At 39.7% G+C, this 19,571-nt stretch overlaps 2 protein-coding genes across 2 annotated transcripts in view; both read left to right on the top strand.

Moving 5' to 3' along the window:
• LOC139737786 (uncharacterized) overlaps positions 1 to 2,897 on the top strand; it is a 32,074-nt gene extending 29,177 nt beyond the window's left edge. Inside the window, exon 8 of the mRNA XM_071648461.1 lies at positions 1,927 to 2,897. Coding sequence (XP_071504562.1) covers positions 1,927 to 2,897 — 971 coding nt within the window. The remainder of the gene's footprint in view (positions 1 to 1,926) is intronic.
• Positions 2,898 to 13,436: 10,539 nt separating this feature from the next.
• Positions 13,437 to 19,228, top strand: LOC139737798 (uncharacterized). The gene is made up of 4 exons (XM_071648475.1): positions 13,437 to 13,720; positions 16,739 to 16,876; positions 17,982 to 18,076; positions 18,401 to 19,228. Exons 1-4 carry the CDS (start codon positions 13,555 to 13,557, stop codon positions 18,710 to 18,712), a joined length of 711 nt encoding a protein of 236 aa, XP_071504576.1. The 5' UTR covers positions 13,437 to 13,554; the 3' UTR covers positions 18,713 to 19,228.
• The last annotated feature ends 343 nt before the right edge of the window (positions 19,229 to 19,571 follow it).

Raw genomic sequence — 19,571 nt, 5'->3', positions numbered from 1 at the left:
GTCATTTTCCTTTTTCTTCTTGAAAACACATATACATGGTCAAATTTGTCACTAAACCGAGTGCTTTATCTCAAGGGTGACAATGTTGACCCCAGAAACCTCTGTTTAAAAAAAAAAATGAATAAATAGATAGATAAATAAATATTGTTTTAAACTGGAAATACTCTGAATAAATACATGAGTGAGTTCACATTCAAGGTTATGCATAGTAGATCCAGGGGTTGGGCAGAGATCAAATGGGGGGAAGGGGGGCAGGGGGAGCAGTTTGCACAATTAAGTCTCTTTTTCTTTGCCTCCGCCCGAAGGGGGCCGGAGGCATTATGTATTTGGGTTGTCCGTCCGTCCGTACGTCTGACCCCATTCGTTTATGCGATAACTTGAGTAACATTGAGTGGAATTTTACTAAACTTGTCCAAGTATGAAGTATGATTGTGCAATTGATTAGATTTTGGGTGAAATTGGCCAGAGGTCAATGGTCAAGGTCAAATTATGAAATTGCATCTGTTTACGAGATAACTCAGACTGGATCAAGCAAATTTCCCCAAACTTGGTCCAAGGATGACATATGATGGGGCAATTACGTGATTACGTTTTTAGTGAAATTGGCCAGAGGTCAAAGATCAAAGTCAAATCCTAAAATTTATCTTTTTACGCAATAGCTCGAGACTGGATCAAGCAAATTTCACCAAACTTGGTCCAAGGATGAGCTATGATAAGATAGATAAGTAAGTAACTTTTGAGTGTAATTGGCAAGAGGTCAAAGGTCAAAAGGTCAAATGCTAAAAATTTTGCTATTTCCCCCATATCTATGCAATGCCTGAAGGTATTTTCTTAAAACTTAGTGTAGACATGAACTACTGAATAAAGATTCTCCAGAGAGAGAGTTTCAGGTCATGAGGTCAAAGGTCTAAAGGTCAAAGGTCAGGTGAAAATGTTAAGATTTAACTTTTTATCCATATCTCGCAAATGGTTCAAGACATCTTCATGGAACTTGGTACATATGCATGTACTGACTGGCAGGGATTATTTAGGGAATTTAGGGGTCAGGGGTCAAAGGTCAGGAGTCAAAGGTCAAGGTTAACCCCTCAAAATTTCTTTATTTCCATCATATATATGTAGTACTTGCAGGATTTTTCTTTAAACTTAATGAATACATGTATTACCTAATGGATAAACTTATAAACGGGTCAAAAGTCAAGTAAAAATCCTCAAATCCCCAAATACTTGTACCTGCACTCCTAGACAATATAGCAAACCTAGTTAAAGTAAAGTGAACATTCAACACATTCGTTACAAACCTGTCTTTTCAATATTTTGCCAGTTATGTGAAACTGTCATCACACATTGTGAAGACATTGTACTATACACCTATTAGGAGAACCATGCATTATGGCAGAGGCATACCAGTCACCATAGCGACATTTCTAGTTACATTTAAGTCTTTTTTAACAACATAGTCAAATTTTCTAAATACAGTGTACTTGGGCAGAATGCAGTCCCTCAATCTCAAATGAGATGCTATTCCACCCCTGTTCCAAGATGGCTCTCAGGGAAGAATTAACCTGTAGTGGTCATTCACAGTGACAAGAGCTGATCATGTGAGATATCTGCCCAGCCAGCAGGCACTGCTCTTCCTTTCTTGGGAAACCCTTCACTATTAAGAGGCAGTGGGACAGTCTCTGTGTTTGACTTGTATTTCTGCAAAAGCTTGAGCAAGATTTAGAAAATGTTGAAGGGAAAGAAGCCTTCATGAGAAAACTGATGAATAGAGGTAATAGGAGTGTTTAGTCGTCTAGAGAACAGACAGTGTCTCCACAAATGTGACGCGAGGAGTGTCACCTTTCTAACCTGATGCGTTGAACTCTTTACATGAGAAAATATCTTAAATAATGCTAAATCACTTCCTTTTCTCACCTGCGTCCCCAGGTCATTTTCAAAGCAATGTCCAACGAGATCAGCCACGGGCCCATCCCCCATTGCAGCGCACGACGCCAGCGAAACCACTCCTCCCGTTTCCAGCCGGTAGCGGACCCCGCCCACCGCGAGGGTTTAGTGCACGTTCGCCAGCAAGCTTTCACGGTCCACCGCACCCATCCACGAGGGGACATCCGGCCTTTGGCCACATGGGGATGAGAGGCCCTCCCCCAGAGATCGACTGGAGCCAGAGGTTTCCAGCACCGTGGAACCTACCACCACCACCACCTCCACCACCACCTTCTTCCAGGGATAATCACAGTGGACAATTTCAAGGGAATCCTTTCCTGCTGGGGCAGCAGCCGAGCTATCCGCCCACACTATCGGGACAGGTGTTGCATTCTCCAATGTTCCAGAATCCGTTTGTTAATGCCCCACCACCATTAATGTCGCCGCCGGTATCCTGTCCACCACCATCCCAGGCAACTGCGCCCGGGGCAGCCCTGCCCCCAGCAGCTTCACCTCTGGCAATGCTACCCCTACAGCAGCATCAGCAGCATCAGCAACAAGGGCCGCATCAAGTCAGAGGCTTCTCGGCAAGAAAGACTGACAGTGCCCTGTCGCGGCAAAAGAGGCAGACTGGAGATGGAGGACAGGCTGTGTATTCGGCCAGGAAGTCTGGTATCGCCCCGCCTTGGCAGAAGAAGCAACCCGTCCAGCCGGCAATGACGACCTCCGTTGCTTCTGCGGTACCTGCCAAACATCCTCCGCCGCTGATGGGCCAGCCATCTTCTCTGGGGGCGTCGACAATCCCTGTGGGCGGGAACAGCACAGCCGTGCAGTCGCTGTCTAGTAGGATGAGTCTGTTTCCTCCGACCAATCTCCCACCCCCTCCCGTCCCCCCGCCTGCCTTTCATCCCCGCATGATGCAGTCATTCCGAAGGCCACCAAATGCCAGAGGAGGGTTTACTGGAGCATCGTGAGAAAAGCCGAGCTTGAGTCGGACTGAAAGCTAATTTTTTAATTCCTTCTACACGTGGAGTAGATATTGATAAGACTCATAATACAAGCTGTCGAGTGCAAATTCTTCATTTCTATAATTTCTGTAACAATATGTTGACAACACTGTGCTGCTGCAAAGCACAAGCTCTATTTGATTGTACTCAAAAAACGTTCAGCACTATCTCTATGGCCAAAGTACCAGAATTTCGTCAATTTTCTCGGTATTGAGCAATTGTTAGATATTGGGAAAAGAACTATCAAGTTATGAGCTCTTCTATTGTGAATTGACAGTGTTGTAGTTATGATTAAAAGGGGAAAATTAGATAAATTTGCATGTAGTGTACAGTCAGCACCATGGACCCAACCGCTATCTACGAAGTGTATATGTTTATACTTGATAACGAGAATTTGGATGAAGTTGACATATTTAACTCACTTTTGAAATGATGCCAGAAATGCACATCACATGTTGAACCATAACACTTAACTTTGAATGTAATTGTTGCACATTCATGTCACGTCAAATAGGCTCAACACACATTCAGCTGTAGTTTGTCTTGCCAAGAATAGTCATGTGCTCTTTATTATCTAAAACTGCTCGTAAGAGCACTTTACTTCTGTACTTTTTTTTAATGATTGCACTTTAAAGTGACTCGATTGTGATGTAATGCTGCTCGTTATTAAACTGCAAAAATATGTAATGCGTCCTGTTCCCCTTATAGTTCCATTGACTATTGTGATGCTGCTATCAACTTGATTCTGCGTGAATAGCCAAGATGAATTTCATCTGATGTGTTGAAATTATGTACGGTACACTGCACGTAGAGTTAGAAGTGTTAAAAGCGGAGGCTTAGGCCCTGTGTCTTCCAATGTCAGTGTGTTCCTGCAGAAAGCCGTTAACAAAGCATCTGATAGAACTTCACTGGTTGAGAATGAAAAGGCTGTAAGAAGTGTTGTAAAAAGTCTTTGTTCTTTACGTCCTTTTGATTCTCAGCCAAAGGTACTATCCTTTATTTTTGAAAGATTTTTCTTTTTTTTTGCATGATGAAATAAATGTATACAAAAAAAAATAAAAGTGCTATTTTTCAATGCTTCCAGTTATGCAAGCACATATTGATTTTATATGTAATCTGCCATTTCTATTCTATCTTTTTCTATATATCTTCAAAGAGAGAATATACCGGCTTCGCTGTTTTCACTGTGGCTTTCAAACATTCGATTGTTCATGCTTCCACACACAGCTCTGATGGTATAGCTGTGGTGTACTTTTGCACTGTATAGAGTGAAGATATGATGTCATTAGTGTATAGTTGAAATCTATGGTGTACACCAAATGTTGGACAGTGGCGAACAACACTGTTGTTCCACTGCTTGACCGTGTGATTTTGAATTGTCTTGTGAGTAGCACTCCGGTTTTTTGCTTCATAGTGCAGTCATGTGGAGACTGTACTATTCAAATGCAGAAGAGCATTAAAAGATTGGACCGTTTTCTTTTTCTTTTCTTTTCTTTTCTTATTTTTTTTTTTTTGAAGGGGGAGGGGCATACTTTGTAAAACTCCGTGTTCCAAAGTGAATGTAATGAGGGTTTTTCCACTTCAGTGGACAAGTCTTTGGTGCACATTTGCACCAGGATGACCAAAAATACTGCAAATAAGAAATATTGGTGAGAATCTGTATTTATTTGAGCTTTTCCGAGGGCATCCAGCCTCTATACAACCATGCCATCTTCATTCCAGCTGCACAATGATGCCTGTCAGTTGACATGATTATTTTTTTTTTCTTCTCATTTATTTCGTCAAACTTGTGGAATGACAACAAGCACATTTTATGTAGGAAGCAATGTTTGGAGGTTGAATTGTGTGTGGCACATCTTTGTTTTATGCCTGTCCAAGCACAAGTTTGTCCTGTCATGAACATGTTAATTGCTCACCAATGAAGTGATGTATGAATGTCCAAGAGTCTCCCCCCGTTTGCAAATGTCAATCAATTCGTGCCAGTTTCAGGTGTAGTTGACTTGCTATTACAATCACAATGACTATATCATTAGATGTTGTTAAGACGGATGATCAACCCACTCGGAGTTGAATATTCATTTGCGTCATTTAACCATCCCAACAAACTTGGTACGTATAACCTGAAGGGGTCCTATTTCCCATCATTCAACTTTCCTGTGCCAGGTACTGTGGACAATGAGTACAGTGTTATGGAATCTTCTATGCCAATCAACACTCAAAGCACAAAAAGTTTTTAGTAGCTTCTACAAGCAAAGCAGTAGATACAATAGTTGTTTCATTAGTATAAAACTAGCACATTGCTATCATATATTCCAGCAAACATATGGGGGAGACGATTTGAGATTCTCTTCTTTCAACTGAGTGTCATTTTTGTGACACTCTGTAATTGTGTGCTTGTTGATTTATTTGAAAAGTGTAATGTGGAAATATGATCTTACAAGAAGGAAAGCAGCAAGATATTTAAACGTTTAGATACTTTTTCCTCCCAGTATTTTTCCTTGTGCTTTCATAAGTATTACACATACAACATTGCTTTTGAAAATTTCAGTACAGGATTTTATATGATTTTGTATTGCAGGATAAACTTCATTCTGTTTTTATTTCTTTCTGTGTTTTTTAGATTAGGTATCAATATTACCCTGATAATGAAATTAAAGTTTGGGTATACAGGCGGCTCCAGTTATAATGAAGTCCTTCGGACAGCAGTTTTCCTTTTGCTGTATCAGAATTCAATTTTGTTATATCCAAACAAACAAGTATATAAAGATGTATAAGTATTTATAATTGTGGGAACCAAACTTTTACTTTGTCACATGAATTTCATTATAACTGTGTTTGTTGTAATGGAAGTGCACTGTACTTGAAAGTGTGATGGTAGTACTTCAGTAGAGATTATGATTTTGATAACAAGCAGCGAAAAGGTCGATATCTGTAAAGGGAGTCTTTTTGTAGTTTGTACATCTCAATCTAATACTTGCTAGATAACAGACTGTCACGCTCCGATATGATATGAGAGAAAGTATGTCTGTGATCATTATAGCTTTCAAAATTGCAACAGTAATCTCGGCTTATACATTTTATCCTTTTGTTATACATGAGAACAAGTCCTCATGTTGTTCAGAAAGTTTCTGTGGAGATCATCAAAGATTCAAAATTATGAAAAAGAAATCCCACACTGTAGGAATTCCGATCTTTGGATTTCTGCTCACTGAAAATCTTAGCAGCATGAATGCGTAATCTAGTTTGGGTTCAAACTTTAAACATAGTCTACTCTGCTATAGACGATATCTGTATGAACTGACCAAAAACCAAAGTACTTGATTATTTATTTGTGTCTCCACTTTGCAGTTCTTGAGCTAGACATTTACTCATGAGGCTACTATAGTTGCTGCAGGTGTGTACTAAACATCTTACTTTCAACCCTGCAAAGTTCTTTGTAGCAATCTATCACAATCAAACATTATAATTGAGCGCCTGGTACTTTCTTTTCACAGAATTGGATGTACTGCAGTTGTCTTCTCTGTGTAGAGATGAGGCTGTGCAATGGCTACAGATGCTTTTGTCGTAAATGATAGTAAGCATATATCAGAAATACCTTTCTTCACATCAAGAACTAATATTTTTCTCTCTTTTTTTATAGCAATGCAAAAAAATTGGATGTAACATTAGGGTTCCATGACATATGCTCCTGCAAAAATTGCTCCCATGAAATCTCTGCATGCTAAAGCTAGCTAAACATAAATTTTACTCGCAAACATAACCCTAACCCTAAGTCCTTGGAGAAAATAAGACTGCAGTATTGTCGCAGGAGCAAATGTCATGTCGCCAAAATGAGAGCCGTCATGAATACTACAAAGGTAATAAACTTAATGAATTTATCCCGATCTGTAATTTCCTTTGCACAATAAGAAATAAAGATGATATGAAATAATTGCCAGTGGATGAATTTGTTTCAGTGCAGTTGTTGACCCATTTCTTATTTTTAAATGTGTCTGTCAAGCAGTGTACATTCTCTATCTTGAAAGTTAGTAAGCAGATACATAGTCTTCAACACAAGAGAGAGAAACATGTGTGTGTGTGTGGGGGGGGGGGGGGGGGGGTGAGATGTGTAATTATTATCATACCTTTTGGGTGTTTTGTTTGGCTGTATTGGATGAGTGTTCATAATGATTGATGATAACACATAGGGCCGACTGCAATTGCAGTCCAATATCAAGAGATTGATGTGTGATTCTTTGATAAATATATGTATTAAGGAAACACAAGATCAACTTAGTTATTTCTCATAAATATCATGATATATAATTATTATCATACCTTTTTGGTGTTTTGTGCAGCTGTATTGGAAGAACGTTCATGATGATTGTTAATAATGCATACTGCAATCGCCCAGTATCAAGAGAGTGATGTGCGATTCATTGATAAAGAAAGAAAACACAACATCAAGCTAGCTATAGATCTTATCTCAACAAACCTCTCTGTATCTTACTGTATGCTTGTATTCATGGTTATCATACGTGTGTGCACAATAATGTACATATGAAGAGTTTGTTCGCAAAAACCGATAAGTCCATATTTGCCAAATGGAGATATTTGCGATTAAAGGTCAAGAAAAATAAAGTAAATAATAAGATACTTTTAGCTTCTTTTGACCATAACTTTAAAAATGTACCTTTATACTGGAGTATGTAGTAACCGATATATCATTTAAAAGTTATCATTTTGTACTTTACGACAGAGACGGTACTTCAAAATCTTCAAATATAGACTTATCGGTTCTTGCGAACAAACTCTTCATATAATACATCCACCACATTATTTTACCCATAGTGTGACCAGCTAGTCTCACTGCAAGACAGAACTATATGAACAACTGTACATCGATGTCTTATGCTAGGTTCTTTTGTACTTACTTGAGAAATAGGCTACAGCAGAGATGCCAAGTTCAAAAAACTTTTATGAGTGAGATTTTCATGACTCGGCGTTTCGGCGCTCGCGCGCATGCGCGCGAACGAGGAGGGTGTCACCCCTCCCATGGTAGGGAGCTTTTTTGAATTATTAGCTCTTAATGATGCGATCTGGTGCATACTTAAGTGACTTTCTTTTATTAATTTGAAAGACAAAAAGAAAGTATACCTTCAAATTGCAACTATCACTTGAATCCTTTGAGCTATGCTCTTTATTTTTGGCACAAATTGCAGACTTCACCCGATGCGTGAGAAAAATGGGTGCCCTGCGTGAGATCGTGAGACAGGCCCTAAATGCTTGAGTCTCACGCAGAATGCATGAGACTTGGTAGCTCTGCTACAGTCCTTTCCAAACTATGAATTACTGTATGTGCCTTCAGCAAATGTAGGAAGACTATGGAAACACATGGGTGTTAGTTTTAGGAGCATGGGACAATTTGCTTCAAACTTTGTGAATTTCTCGAAGGACAAGTCCACCTTCATAGAAATGTGGATTGAGTGAATGCAGCATTATTACTAGAACACATCAGTTAGAGCTTGAGGAAAATTGGACAATCTGTTCAAAACGTGAATTTTTAAAGTATCTGCGCAGTCGCTGCTGGATGAGAAGACTACTACAGTGTATGATGTGCAAAGAGATATTTCTCCTCCCCACCTACTGGGGGAAAATCTCTTTGATGATGTGACATTTGTAGAATGGTATCAGGAAAACATAAAGAGAATTTCACACACACACACACAAAACATTTTTTTTTTTCTTCTTTAAAGTGCACATTTCCTCAACTTGTCACTGACATACTTTGTATGTTATGGATAATACTATTGCCCCTGGCTTCTGAAAAAGGCATGCTAAGTGTTTTTTTATCATGTGAGAAAAGTGTATCATTGTACACATGTGACATCACAAGCTAAAGTAGTCCTCTCATCCAGCAGTTGCTGAGCAGAAACTTTAAAGATTCATAACTTTTGAAGGGATTGTCTGATTTTTCTCAAACTCTCACTGATGTGTTCCACCAATATTGCTGCATTCGCTCAATCCACATGTGTATGAAGGTGGACTTGTCCTTGAACAACAAAAATCTGTATGTCGCCCTCTCTGGATGGGAACGTTAAAATCATTCCTTGTGGGCTCACACCTGTATCCATTAAAATGGAATGTCCCAGACCCCTTCACAAATTCGTACCAAAGATACCAAAATAAATGAAGAAAAAAACTGATTAAAAATCAATGATGCAGTTTGGCAAAAAACTGAATAGCTGCAGATATTGAGTATGAATTCCTCTGCAAACTGCATTTTGATTGGAAGATGAAAGCTTTTCTCATGGGATTTGAAGGGACTATGTTTCATTGGGTGCATGTACAGAAAATGGGTGATATATTGAGTGAAAATTTAAGAACTCTTAGTTTGGCTTTGCGGACCCTTGGACAGAGTTTGAGCCGAAGAACCCGCCTTGGGAATTTTGGATGAAAGGATATATTTCACTTGTCCTGGTTAGTGAAGATGAAATACCTCATTTCTCCCAGCTATTTTAGAGAATTTTTGAATTTTGAATTTTAACACACGTCTCTATGGGGAATTATTTACCCGTGTGAGCCCTTGATGTCACAGCACAACTGTAGTACAATGATGTAAAGAAAACAACTAAATTTCAAACCCAAGCTCCCCCCCCCCCTCACACACACACACAAAATGACATGAAAGAATGAAGCTTTGTGCAATTTTTCTTAAATTTCATCATATTGTGACATTGCAAATTGTTATACAAATGTACCTGTATATAATAGCAGTGTCGACCTCCGGTATTATTGGTCTCCCGCCTGCATAGCTTTGCATGTACATGTATGTCCCGTTTTCAGCGATATTCCAAGGGCATCTTAGTATACTATAAAATCTTTATTCTTCATCACTATGCCTTTACGATAAACAGCTCTCGTGTTTGTCGTGATATATTTCATTTGAGAACATTGGACATTCAGTTAGTAGTGATCCTGTGAATTGTTGCATAATTATGCATGGTGTTAATTATTCTAGTTTTTGTTGCTGCTGCTGCTTCTGCTGCTGCTGTTCTGCTGCTGCTCTGTTGCTGCTCTGCTGCTGCTCTGTTGCTGCTCTGCTGCTGCTCTGCTGCTGCTGCTCTTCTTCTGCTGCTGCTGCTGCTCTCCTGCTGCTCTGCTGCTGCTCTGCTACTGCTCTGCTGCTGCTCTGCTGCTGCTCTGCTGCTGCTCTGCTGCTGCTCTGCTACTGCTCTGCTACTGCTCTGCTGCTGCTCTGCTACTGCTCTGCTGCTGCTGCTCTGCTGCTGCTCTGCTGCTGCTCTGCTGCTGTTGCTGCTGCTCTGCTGCTGCTCTGCTGCTGCTCTGCTGCTGCTCTGCTACTGCTCTGCTACTGCTCTGCTGCTGCTCTGCTGCTGCTCTGCTACTGCTCTGCTGCTGCTGCTGCTCTGCTGCTGCTCTGCTGCTGTTGCTGCTGCTCTGCTGCTGCTCTGCTGCTGCTCTGCTGCTGCTCTGCTGCTGCTCTGCTGCTGCTCTGCTGCCGCTGCTGCTCTGCTGCTCCTGCTGCATGTTGTCAGATTGTCCGTCTGTCAGTCCGTCTGTACTTGATATTGTGGACGGCGTAACTTTTGAGGTTTTTTTTTTTTAACCGTTTGAGATATTTAAAGGACAAGTTCACCTTCATAGACATGCGGGTTGAGTGAATGCAACAATATTAGTCGAACACATCGGTGAGAGTTTGAGGAAAATCGGATTATCCGTTCAAAAGTTATGAAATCTTAAAGTTTCTGCTCCGTCACGGCTGGATGAAAAGACTACTATAGCTTGTGATGTCACATTAGTACAACGATATAAAGAAAGAATAAAGAAAATTCAACATATTTCCATTTTTCTCGCATAACAAAAGAACACTCGACTTCTCTCTTTTAGGAGGAAGCTTTACGGGGGATATTATTATCCTTAACATACGTCAGTAACAGGTTGAAGAAATGAGCACGTTATTCAAAAAGTAAAGTTTTGTGAAATTTTCTTTTTATTTTCCTTACATCGTTGTACGCATGTGACATCATACACTGAAGCAGTCTTCTCATCCAGCAGCGACTGCGCAGATACTTTAAAAAATCATAACTTTTGAACGGATTGTCCGATTTTCCTCAAACTTTCACTGATATGTTCTACTAATATTGCGCTATTCTCTCAATCCTTATGTATGTGAAGGTGGACTTGTCCTTTAAATGTAACTTGCCAAATGTATGTATGAGTGGACAAATATGTGAATATCAAACCTTTGGTTGCACATGCTGAAGGCTTATCGCTTGTGTAGTGTGTTCATCACCCCGAGATTATTTTGTTTTTGTCAATCTTTTATTTTATTTTATTTTTCATATCAACAATATATAAATCACTATACAAAACACACACATGCACACATACCAATTAAATGAGATAATCATCCGAAACTATATAGCCTTATAGTCATTGTGCTCCTGTGGAATCTCTGATGAAAATTATTTGACTTGAATATAGCGCCACCACAATTTCATGGTACAACTTTACTCGTACTTGTCCAGTATTACCCGGAGAGATCAGTAGAGCACGCACGTTATGCAAATTTGCGAAGACTTGTATGTTGCGAATCAACCGAAGCATTGTTATTTCTTGTCCAGAATGATATTCTATCAAGATTCGCTCGACAATTTCACCTTGAAATAAGGAAGCATAGCAAAGGCAGAAAAAACAAAACAAAAACATTTGACACGCAGTTTCGAGTGTCCGCGTGCCATACCCAGAGTATAAAGTCCATCTATATTCTCTCAAGCTCACTCCGAACGCAGGCCCTGGCCTTAACAAGAATTATATACGATGTGTGTGTGTGTGTGTGTGTGTGTGTGTGTGTGTGTGTGTGCGCGCGCGCGCGTGTGTGTGTGTGTGTGTGTGTGTATACATATATATATATATATATATATATATATATATATATATATATATATATATATATATATATATATGTATATATACAGTATGTCCCCCCAAAAAAATACAATCCACTTTTCGCACCGATAACACTCAATATGATTAAACCGTCTAAATCCTATGGATACTTCAGAGTCTTAGAATACAACATCTTAGCTCTATTTTGCAGAAAACCCCATTCAATTTGGTTAAGCGGTCACAATGAAATGTGAATATGTTGTAAAGCATATCATGAGTTTGGTTCCACCAAGTTTAGCACTTGGATGCTCTTGGAAATGCAGAGTCAATGTGTGAGTACAATAGACAGAACTTGGAGGGAAATGATTTCTGACATGCTCTACAAAATTCCTAATTTCTCTTTGACCACTGAAGCAAATCAAATGGGGTTTTCTGTAAGATGTGGGCAATAAGTTATAGTTTCATACTCTAAAATTGTATTTGGATTGATTCACTTTTTTTAAAGCTATCGTTGCGGAAGGTACCGTTGTAATTTTTTTTTGGACATACGGTATACTATATAATTATGTATATATATATATATATATATATATATATATATATATATATATATATATATTCAATGCATTCATTTATGGAGAGAGCTGGGGGTAGTAAATTAGTATATTCACAGAACCTAATTGCGAGCATTAGATCTGAGACGCGAACGCTAAGACGGCGCTAATTATGCCAAAAGTGGTGTTCTGAACATGCGCGAGACAGTTGTTTCCATTGTCCAGCCTCGTCTTATCGTTCGCGTCGTAGACCTAAAGCTCGCTGTGATGAGTGACTAACTTGTCATTACATTGACACCCTCTGGCCGGTTATGTAGAGAACTCTTTCTTTCTTTTCTTTTCTTTTCTTTTTTCTTTTTCTTTGCGTCAATGAAATGTAATGAACTATAATAGCCTGCAGGCCTATTATCCGGGAGTTTATACACGGCACTTGAAGATGGTGCTGAAAATGAAGAGAGAAATTATATCTTTTTGTTTGTTTGTTTTTGTTTGTTTGTTGTTGGGTGTTTTTTTTTTTTGGCTTGTTTTCAACAAGAAATGGAGACCGAGGAATCATTGTCATATCTGAGGGTAATGTAAAATAATGTAATGCTTTTTGTTGAACACATTGCCTAGAATGCAATTTTAATCAATGAGCTCATGCCATCATGCGCGACTACGGACCGTGCGTGTCCTCGCGTACCTATCGTGGCATTTTTGTTCCACTCACAAGCATTAAATATCTTCCAATTATAAGTGTAATGATGTGTTCCGCAGTGCCCACCCCCCCCCCCACCAAAAAATAAACAAATAAATAAAGAAAAGGAGTTAGCATAATTTGTATTATACTGTTAAATGTTAAACAAACGGGGATATCATACATCTACGTGAGCATATCTGACTGATCATGAGTGGGGCTTTAGGAATGGGGACGCCGTCTCGCACGAGTGGGGCTTTAAATAATGGGGGACGCCGTATCTCGCGAACCACGCACCCTCCCCCCCCCCTTCCCCATCCCCTGTCCTCGTTGCCCTCCCTGATGATCGCACCCTAACCGGAGTCTTTTGTGTCAGGAAAACGATTCGTGCCGACCGAGCAAGCGGTGGTCAAATAGTGCTGGGACAACATTCATCGCAAACAAGAACACCCTTTATCTGCAACATTGTCAATCTAGACAGAGAAAGAAAATTAAAAGCACCATGGCGTCTACTCCAGACATCCACTGCGTCGGGAACTTCTTTGAGAAGATCCAGAAACCTCCGCAACAAGACTCGTTCTTGGACGGCATGAAGTACATCTTTGACTACGTGCGAACACAACCCAGCTTCATGGTAGGCCAGCTCCACGAAAACATCGATCCACAAGGTAACTGACTATGTATAAGATTTTGCCCATATCGCTCGACAATCTACATGCTGTCTACGCTGTGCCCACTATGAATTCTAACGCTATGTGTGTGGATATCTTTTGCACGAACAGTGCATGCTGACCGTCATGAACATCTTCCCATGAGCCTATAAAACACTGTCCTGATCGTCATGATTATTCGGCGCATTATTTTTGAAGGGCCGCTGAATAGGTGGGGCCGATTACCATTTGCCTTCTTGTCTCATATTAAACAGTAACATTACCGACTATTGTAAGAGAGAGAGAGACAGAGAGACAGACAGACAGAGAGAGGATTTGTGTGTCTGCGTGCGTGTGTGTGTGTGTGTGTGTGCGTGTGTGTGTGTGTGTGTACGCGCGGGTTTATCACATCAAATCAGGTAAAGCATCCAGGGTAGCCTACTATAGGACTACATAATGTGTTCTCCCCCCCCCCTCTCTCATGTGTGTATATTATATATATATATATATATATATATATATATATATATATATATATATATATATATATATATATATATAATTATATATATATATATATATATATATATATATATATATATATCCCTAGTTGGCACCTTAGGGAGACATATTGGGGGGAAGTGTCTTCATTAGGGAGACAACTGGTCATTAAGGAGACAATTTTCGTGTCTCCATTGCGTAAACTGCCATTGAACATGTAATGATAAATTTGCATATAAAACAAATGGAAATGTCTTCCAAATGACCCATCTAGGAGTATATATATATATATATATATATATATGTTATATTATCTAGGCTCCATGCTTTGCTGGCACTAGTTAATTACGGATCCAGCTACAGGGAGACACTACATGCTTATACAGTATTATTACGTTCTCCGAGACGCTAGACGTTGGGTAGACAATTTGTGTCTCCTTAACGTTTTCAACTATTATTATATCCCATATTCAATCCATGCTTTACTGTTGACAATGTCAATTATACACACAGTGTCTCCTTAAAGCTGGACACAGATATCATAATTATACAGTATATAAGGCATGCAGCGCGCTAACCGATTTAGACACATGGTAATATGATTATTATAATTCAACACGGATTTAACCAAAATCCGAGGTACCTTACGACTTAACGAGTGATTGTGGTCAACTCCATCCCATCTTGTATGAGTACATCGCATGGATGGAAAGTTACCGAATGCAATGTTACCGAAAGGGGAAAAAAGAGAAAACTTTAGTCCGTGTCTCTTTTCTTTTGTCAGAGTTATTGAGATGAGAATAAAAGAGTCGCTTACCTATTACACCTCTGATAGTGAGAACGGAGTCAATTGCTTTTCTACCCCTTATTGGACCCACGCAAAATAGGCAGGTACAAAAGGTGCGACAGTGTGTCGAGTGCTCATCACACCGCCGAACCGACATTCAAATTTATGATAAAAAGTGTAGGCCCCGCCAGTGTTCCGTGCTTTGTGAAAGAACCCGACATTCGTGTCTGTATTTTTGATGACCTTTAAGGGCTTGCGTGACATCCTGTGCAAAGAATACAACATGCGTGGGACAAAGCGATCCTCCCCAAACGAGGGTGGCACGATTTCAATGACGCCTTGCCAGAAATCCATGGGTTCAGAGTCTTTGATTTACAATATGCTTTTATTGACAATTTTGTTTATGCACAAAATGCATAATGATACACAAACCTACGGTTGGCGAGTATGTTTTAGGTTCCGTATGTTTGTCTGCCTATCTGTCTGTCTGTCTGTTTGTGTACAAGATAACTACTTAATAACCGATGAACGAATTTTCACCATACTTGCAGAGTGTGTTCATAATGAGGTACTACGAAAGAACTAATTAATTTTTGGGGGGTCATGAGGTCAAAGGTCAAAGGGATCAATGTAAGCTCATTCTACCATTTACTCAAGAACGAACACTCTAAAAACATCCGGGTCAGAACTGACCCGGAAAGGGTGCGTTGGGGTTACACCCCGTTTCGGGTCAAAAATTCATGGAATTTGGTCATGAAGACCCGGAATGGGGTCACCCTGACCCAATTCATGACTCTGAATGGGGTCATATGACCCCATTCCTTGTCATGTCTGCCCCGACCCGGTACGGAGTATGACCCCAACGGACCCTTTCCGGGTCAGTTCTGACCCGGATGTTTTGAGAGTGAACGATTGGATTTTCACCACTGACTTGCAGGGTGATTTTTATAGAAGTAAGAAAGAAATGGTTTATGTTGAGGTTGATCAGGTCAAAGGTCAAAGGCCGTAGGGGTCATTAAAGATATAAAACATGCTTAATCTCTCAATAACTCGAGAATAGAAGATCGGATTTTTACCAAACTTGCAGGGTGTGTTTATAATGGAGTAAGATAGAAACTGTTAAATTTGGGGTCATGGGGTCAAAGGTCATAGGGTCATCAAGGTCATGAAATAAGTTTAATCTTCCAATAACTCAAGAACCGACAATTGGATCTTCACCAAACTTGCACACTGCTAGCGTTCATGATGAAATAAAAAAAAACAGTTTAAAGCAGAACAGGCTTCTTACAGCTGACATTAGTATAGGAGCCTACCCTTTTGATCCGATTAAACATACCACAGGGCTTACTTTACTTATTTGAGAAAATCTAACTTAAAATCAAACAAGTGCTATACGATCTTACTTGAAGCTGTATGCAGTCATTTTGTTTTGGTTTCCCTGGAAACCTTCGGACGTTTTTGCGCTGTACGCGTGTGATTAGCTATTGGGGCATTCACTCACTACTAAAACCCCATGATAGATAATAACACTTCAAAGTGTTTTTCGTCGTAATTTCAATCATAAAATTTTGAGTGTGTCTTACTATCTTATTACCTTTTTAACTCTCTAATTTTTACCATTTTCCCTTGTTAAGTTTGGACACTACAGCGCCAACATCTTTCAAGATGATTACTTCTACAACCTTGCAGGTATATATTTCTTATAATTTTATGCACACGCAAACTGTGCATTCGTTCTCTCTTTCCAGGACGATTTCCTTTCGTCAATTTTGTGGCCTTCTCCAACAGTGACTTCCATGTGTTCCAGCCAGGAAAACCTCCCGAAGAATGGATAAATGTGGCAGCTACCGGTATTGGACCCAGGGGCACGCAGATCTGTTATCCAGGTAATGCTTCTGGGACATGTCGGGGACAGTCGGGTGATAGTGTTCTGGATGGTGGTAGTCGGGGTAATAACCCTTTTTCTGTGCCTCTGACTTTGGAGGGTGTGTACAACGCTATGAGATTTTCTGCGCCAATCGATACTTCGAACACACACAGTGTAGATTCCCAAGGTTAAGCAATTACTGCGTTTGAATCCAAATTATTAATCACAAGAAATTCGTGATTGTATTGTAGCCAACAATGCACCAGACTTCCAGAATAACCAGGCTAAATTTCCTAATGGCCCTGGAGTTATTGGCATTTTGTTGTTGTTGCTGTTGTTGTCGTTGTTGTGAGGCAAATGTGAACTTTACGTAATCATCTGCCTTTAATTCACATTGTTCTTTGAATGAAGAAGAAATTACAATAATGAAAGTGATGACGATGATAATAACAACAGCAATAATAATTATGATTAGAATAATATTAATAACGATATCAAAAATGAAAAAAAAATAATGATAGCAATAATCACAATAATAGAAATAACAAAAATATCAAGCCATAAGAAGAAGAGCGCCAACTATGTCCACAGTTTACGTAGTCACTTCAATCTGTCTCCTTTTAATGTACACTATCTTTCAGTGGGATCGTTTACCGTTTTTAAAACTTTGTTTTTTTATTTATTTTTAGCTTTTGCTTTTTTTGGGCGGGGGGGGGGGGGGGGGCGTAGGGAAGGGGAAGGGTATTGCTCTTTAACGTCAATGCTCCCTTCTCTTTTCGATGGGAAGAATGTAGTGGTGGAAACCTGAAAGCCATGGTTTTCTGTATATCCTTTTTTCTGTTTTCGTTTTTTATGTTTTTTGTTTTGTTTTATTTTGTGTTTTGCTCTTCTTTATGTTTGTTTGTTTGTTTGTTTGGTTGGTTGGTTGGTTGGTTGGTTTTTTATTTTAGCCAAAAGTGTGGGGCTGCAGCTCCGGCCCCCAAATCCCCCGGTTCCGCTGCACCGGATCAGTAACCATTGGCAACCACACTGCACATAAATTTAGCGGAACTTTTTTTAAGCAGCAGTCTGGGGAGGGTTGATAACAGGTCATGATGATTTGTCTGATCATTATCCTTTGGCAGGTGGATACAAAGAAATCGCTACCACAATGGGAGAAGTCATGGCAACCAAGCCACCCAAGGACGAGTCATCCTGCTATCTGCTCCTACCTTTCAAGGTAAGAAACTTTTACAATTGTAAGGAGATGTTTGATATACAAAATGTATCTTCTCAGGCGCCTCGGAGGAGTTCGTACTTAGGGGATAAGGGATCAAAAGGGTGGGCAGGGGAATGAATGCAGGCCCAATGATGGTCATAACGTACCTTACGATGGTAAAGTGTAAAATTGTTAAACAGGCGCAATTTCAGGTGTTTCAAAAGGAAACCCAAACCCTGATGTCAACTCACAGTAGTTGATGTTTCATATTCTCAATGAATGAATGAAGATTCAAACAAAATATTAATGGGTAAAAGTACACGTATCATTATTTCCTCGTTCTAGGATACGGTGGTCGGTGAGGCCAACTTTGCAGCTTTTGAGTCTGACTGGAAGGCAAAAAGTGGAGCCACTATCTTGAGCGAGTCCTGTTCGGGGGACGTTAAACTGGGCGACTTTGCACTGTACAAACGAATCCTCACCGGAATAACACCCTATCTCTACGTTCTGCGCTGTGAAGTACAACCGGGATCAACCAAGGAACAAGTGCGCGCGCTCGTCCCCACTTTGCGAGAAAAGCTTGCAGCAAACGGTATTCCTTTCGATGACATCGGTGCATACTCTGTGTGCTTCTTGGGTTATCCAAAGAAAGAGTGAATGGTTTACAAGATATGTACAGAAAACAACAGAAACAACAACAGCAGCAGTATAATGAAATACAAATATACTTAGCCTTGACAGTATCGATCGAGTTAGAAAAAAAAAATATTGACAGAGGTGACTCCAAAGCAGATTGATATATCATTATACAGATATGTTATATTAATGTCTAGCAATCAGAAAACTGCATTGCACAAGGTTATATCGTAAAGAAAAGACAATGATGGTTACAAAACAAGTATTGATATCAAAGAATGAGCAAAGCAAACACACATAGATAAAATGAAATCTTACATCACAGAGGATACTGACGGGGTGCTTGTATTGGGGGCGTGCAGAATTGGTCAGTATGTACAATGCTGGCTTTTGTTTTGTTGTGTTTTGCTTTGCTTTTTTTGTCAATAGGAACTCAAAACACAATCTACGGTAGCTTTTGCATCCAGAGCAATAGATGTGATAGTTGTGTCATAAGTGTGAAATAAGCATTTCCATTGTCATGTATAGATTATATTTCAGCATTATAGTATAGAGGGGGGGGGGGTGACTTGTCTTCATAATAAACGTGCTGAGGGAATTTACAGCCAAACAATAAATATGATAGAAATGTATAGGAAGAACCTGGATTTTTACTTCGAATTTTGTTATAATTGTTTATCATAATTTTGATTGGGGTGCACTGTACTTGGAGGTATGATGGTTCTAAATTTTAGTATGAACTGTTATATATGAATTTTGTAGAGTTCTGATTTTGATAACAAGCAGCAGTGAATACATCGATGTCTGTAAAAGGGGGGGGGGGGGGGTCTTTTCTGTTGTACATCTCAATTTGATACTTGCTTATAATTAGACAGTCGTG

This window comes from Diadema antillarum, unplaced genomic scaffold (assembly GCF_040938485.1).
Source record: "Diadema antillarum isolate AM-2024a unplaced genomic scaffold, OU_Dant_1.0 seq00000705_RagTag, whole genome shotgun sequence".
Lineage (NCBI taxonomy): Eukaryota > Metazoa > Echinodermata > Echinoidea > Diadematoida > Diadematidae > Diadema > Diadema antillarum.
The sequence above is the reverse complement of the archived record's forward strand: the minus strand, read 5'-3'. Positions and strand labels throughout refer to the sequence as shown.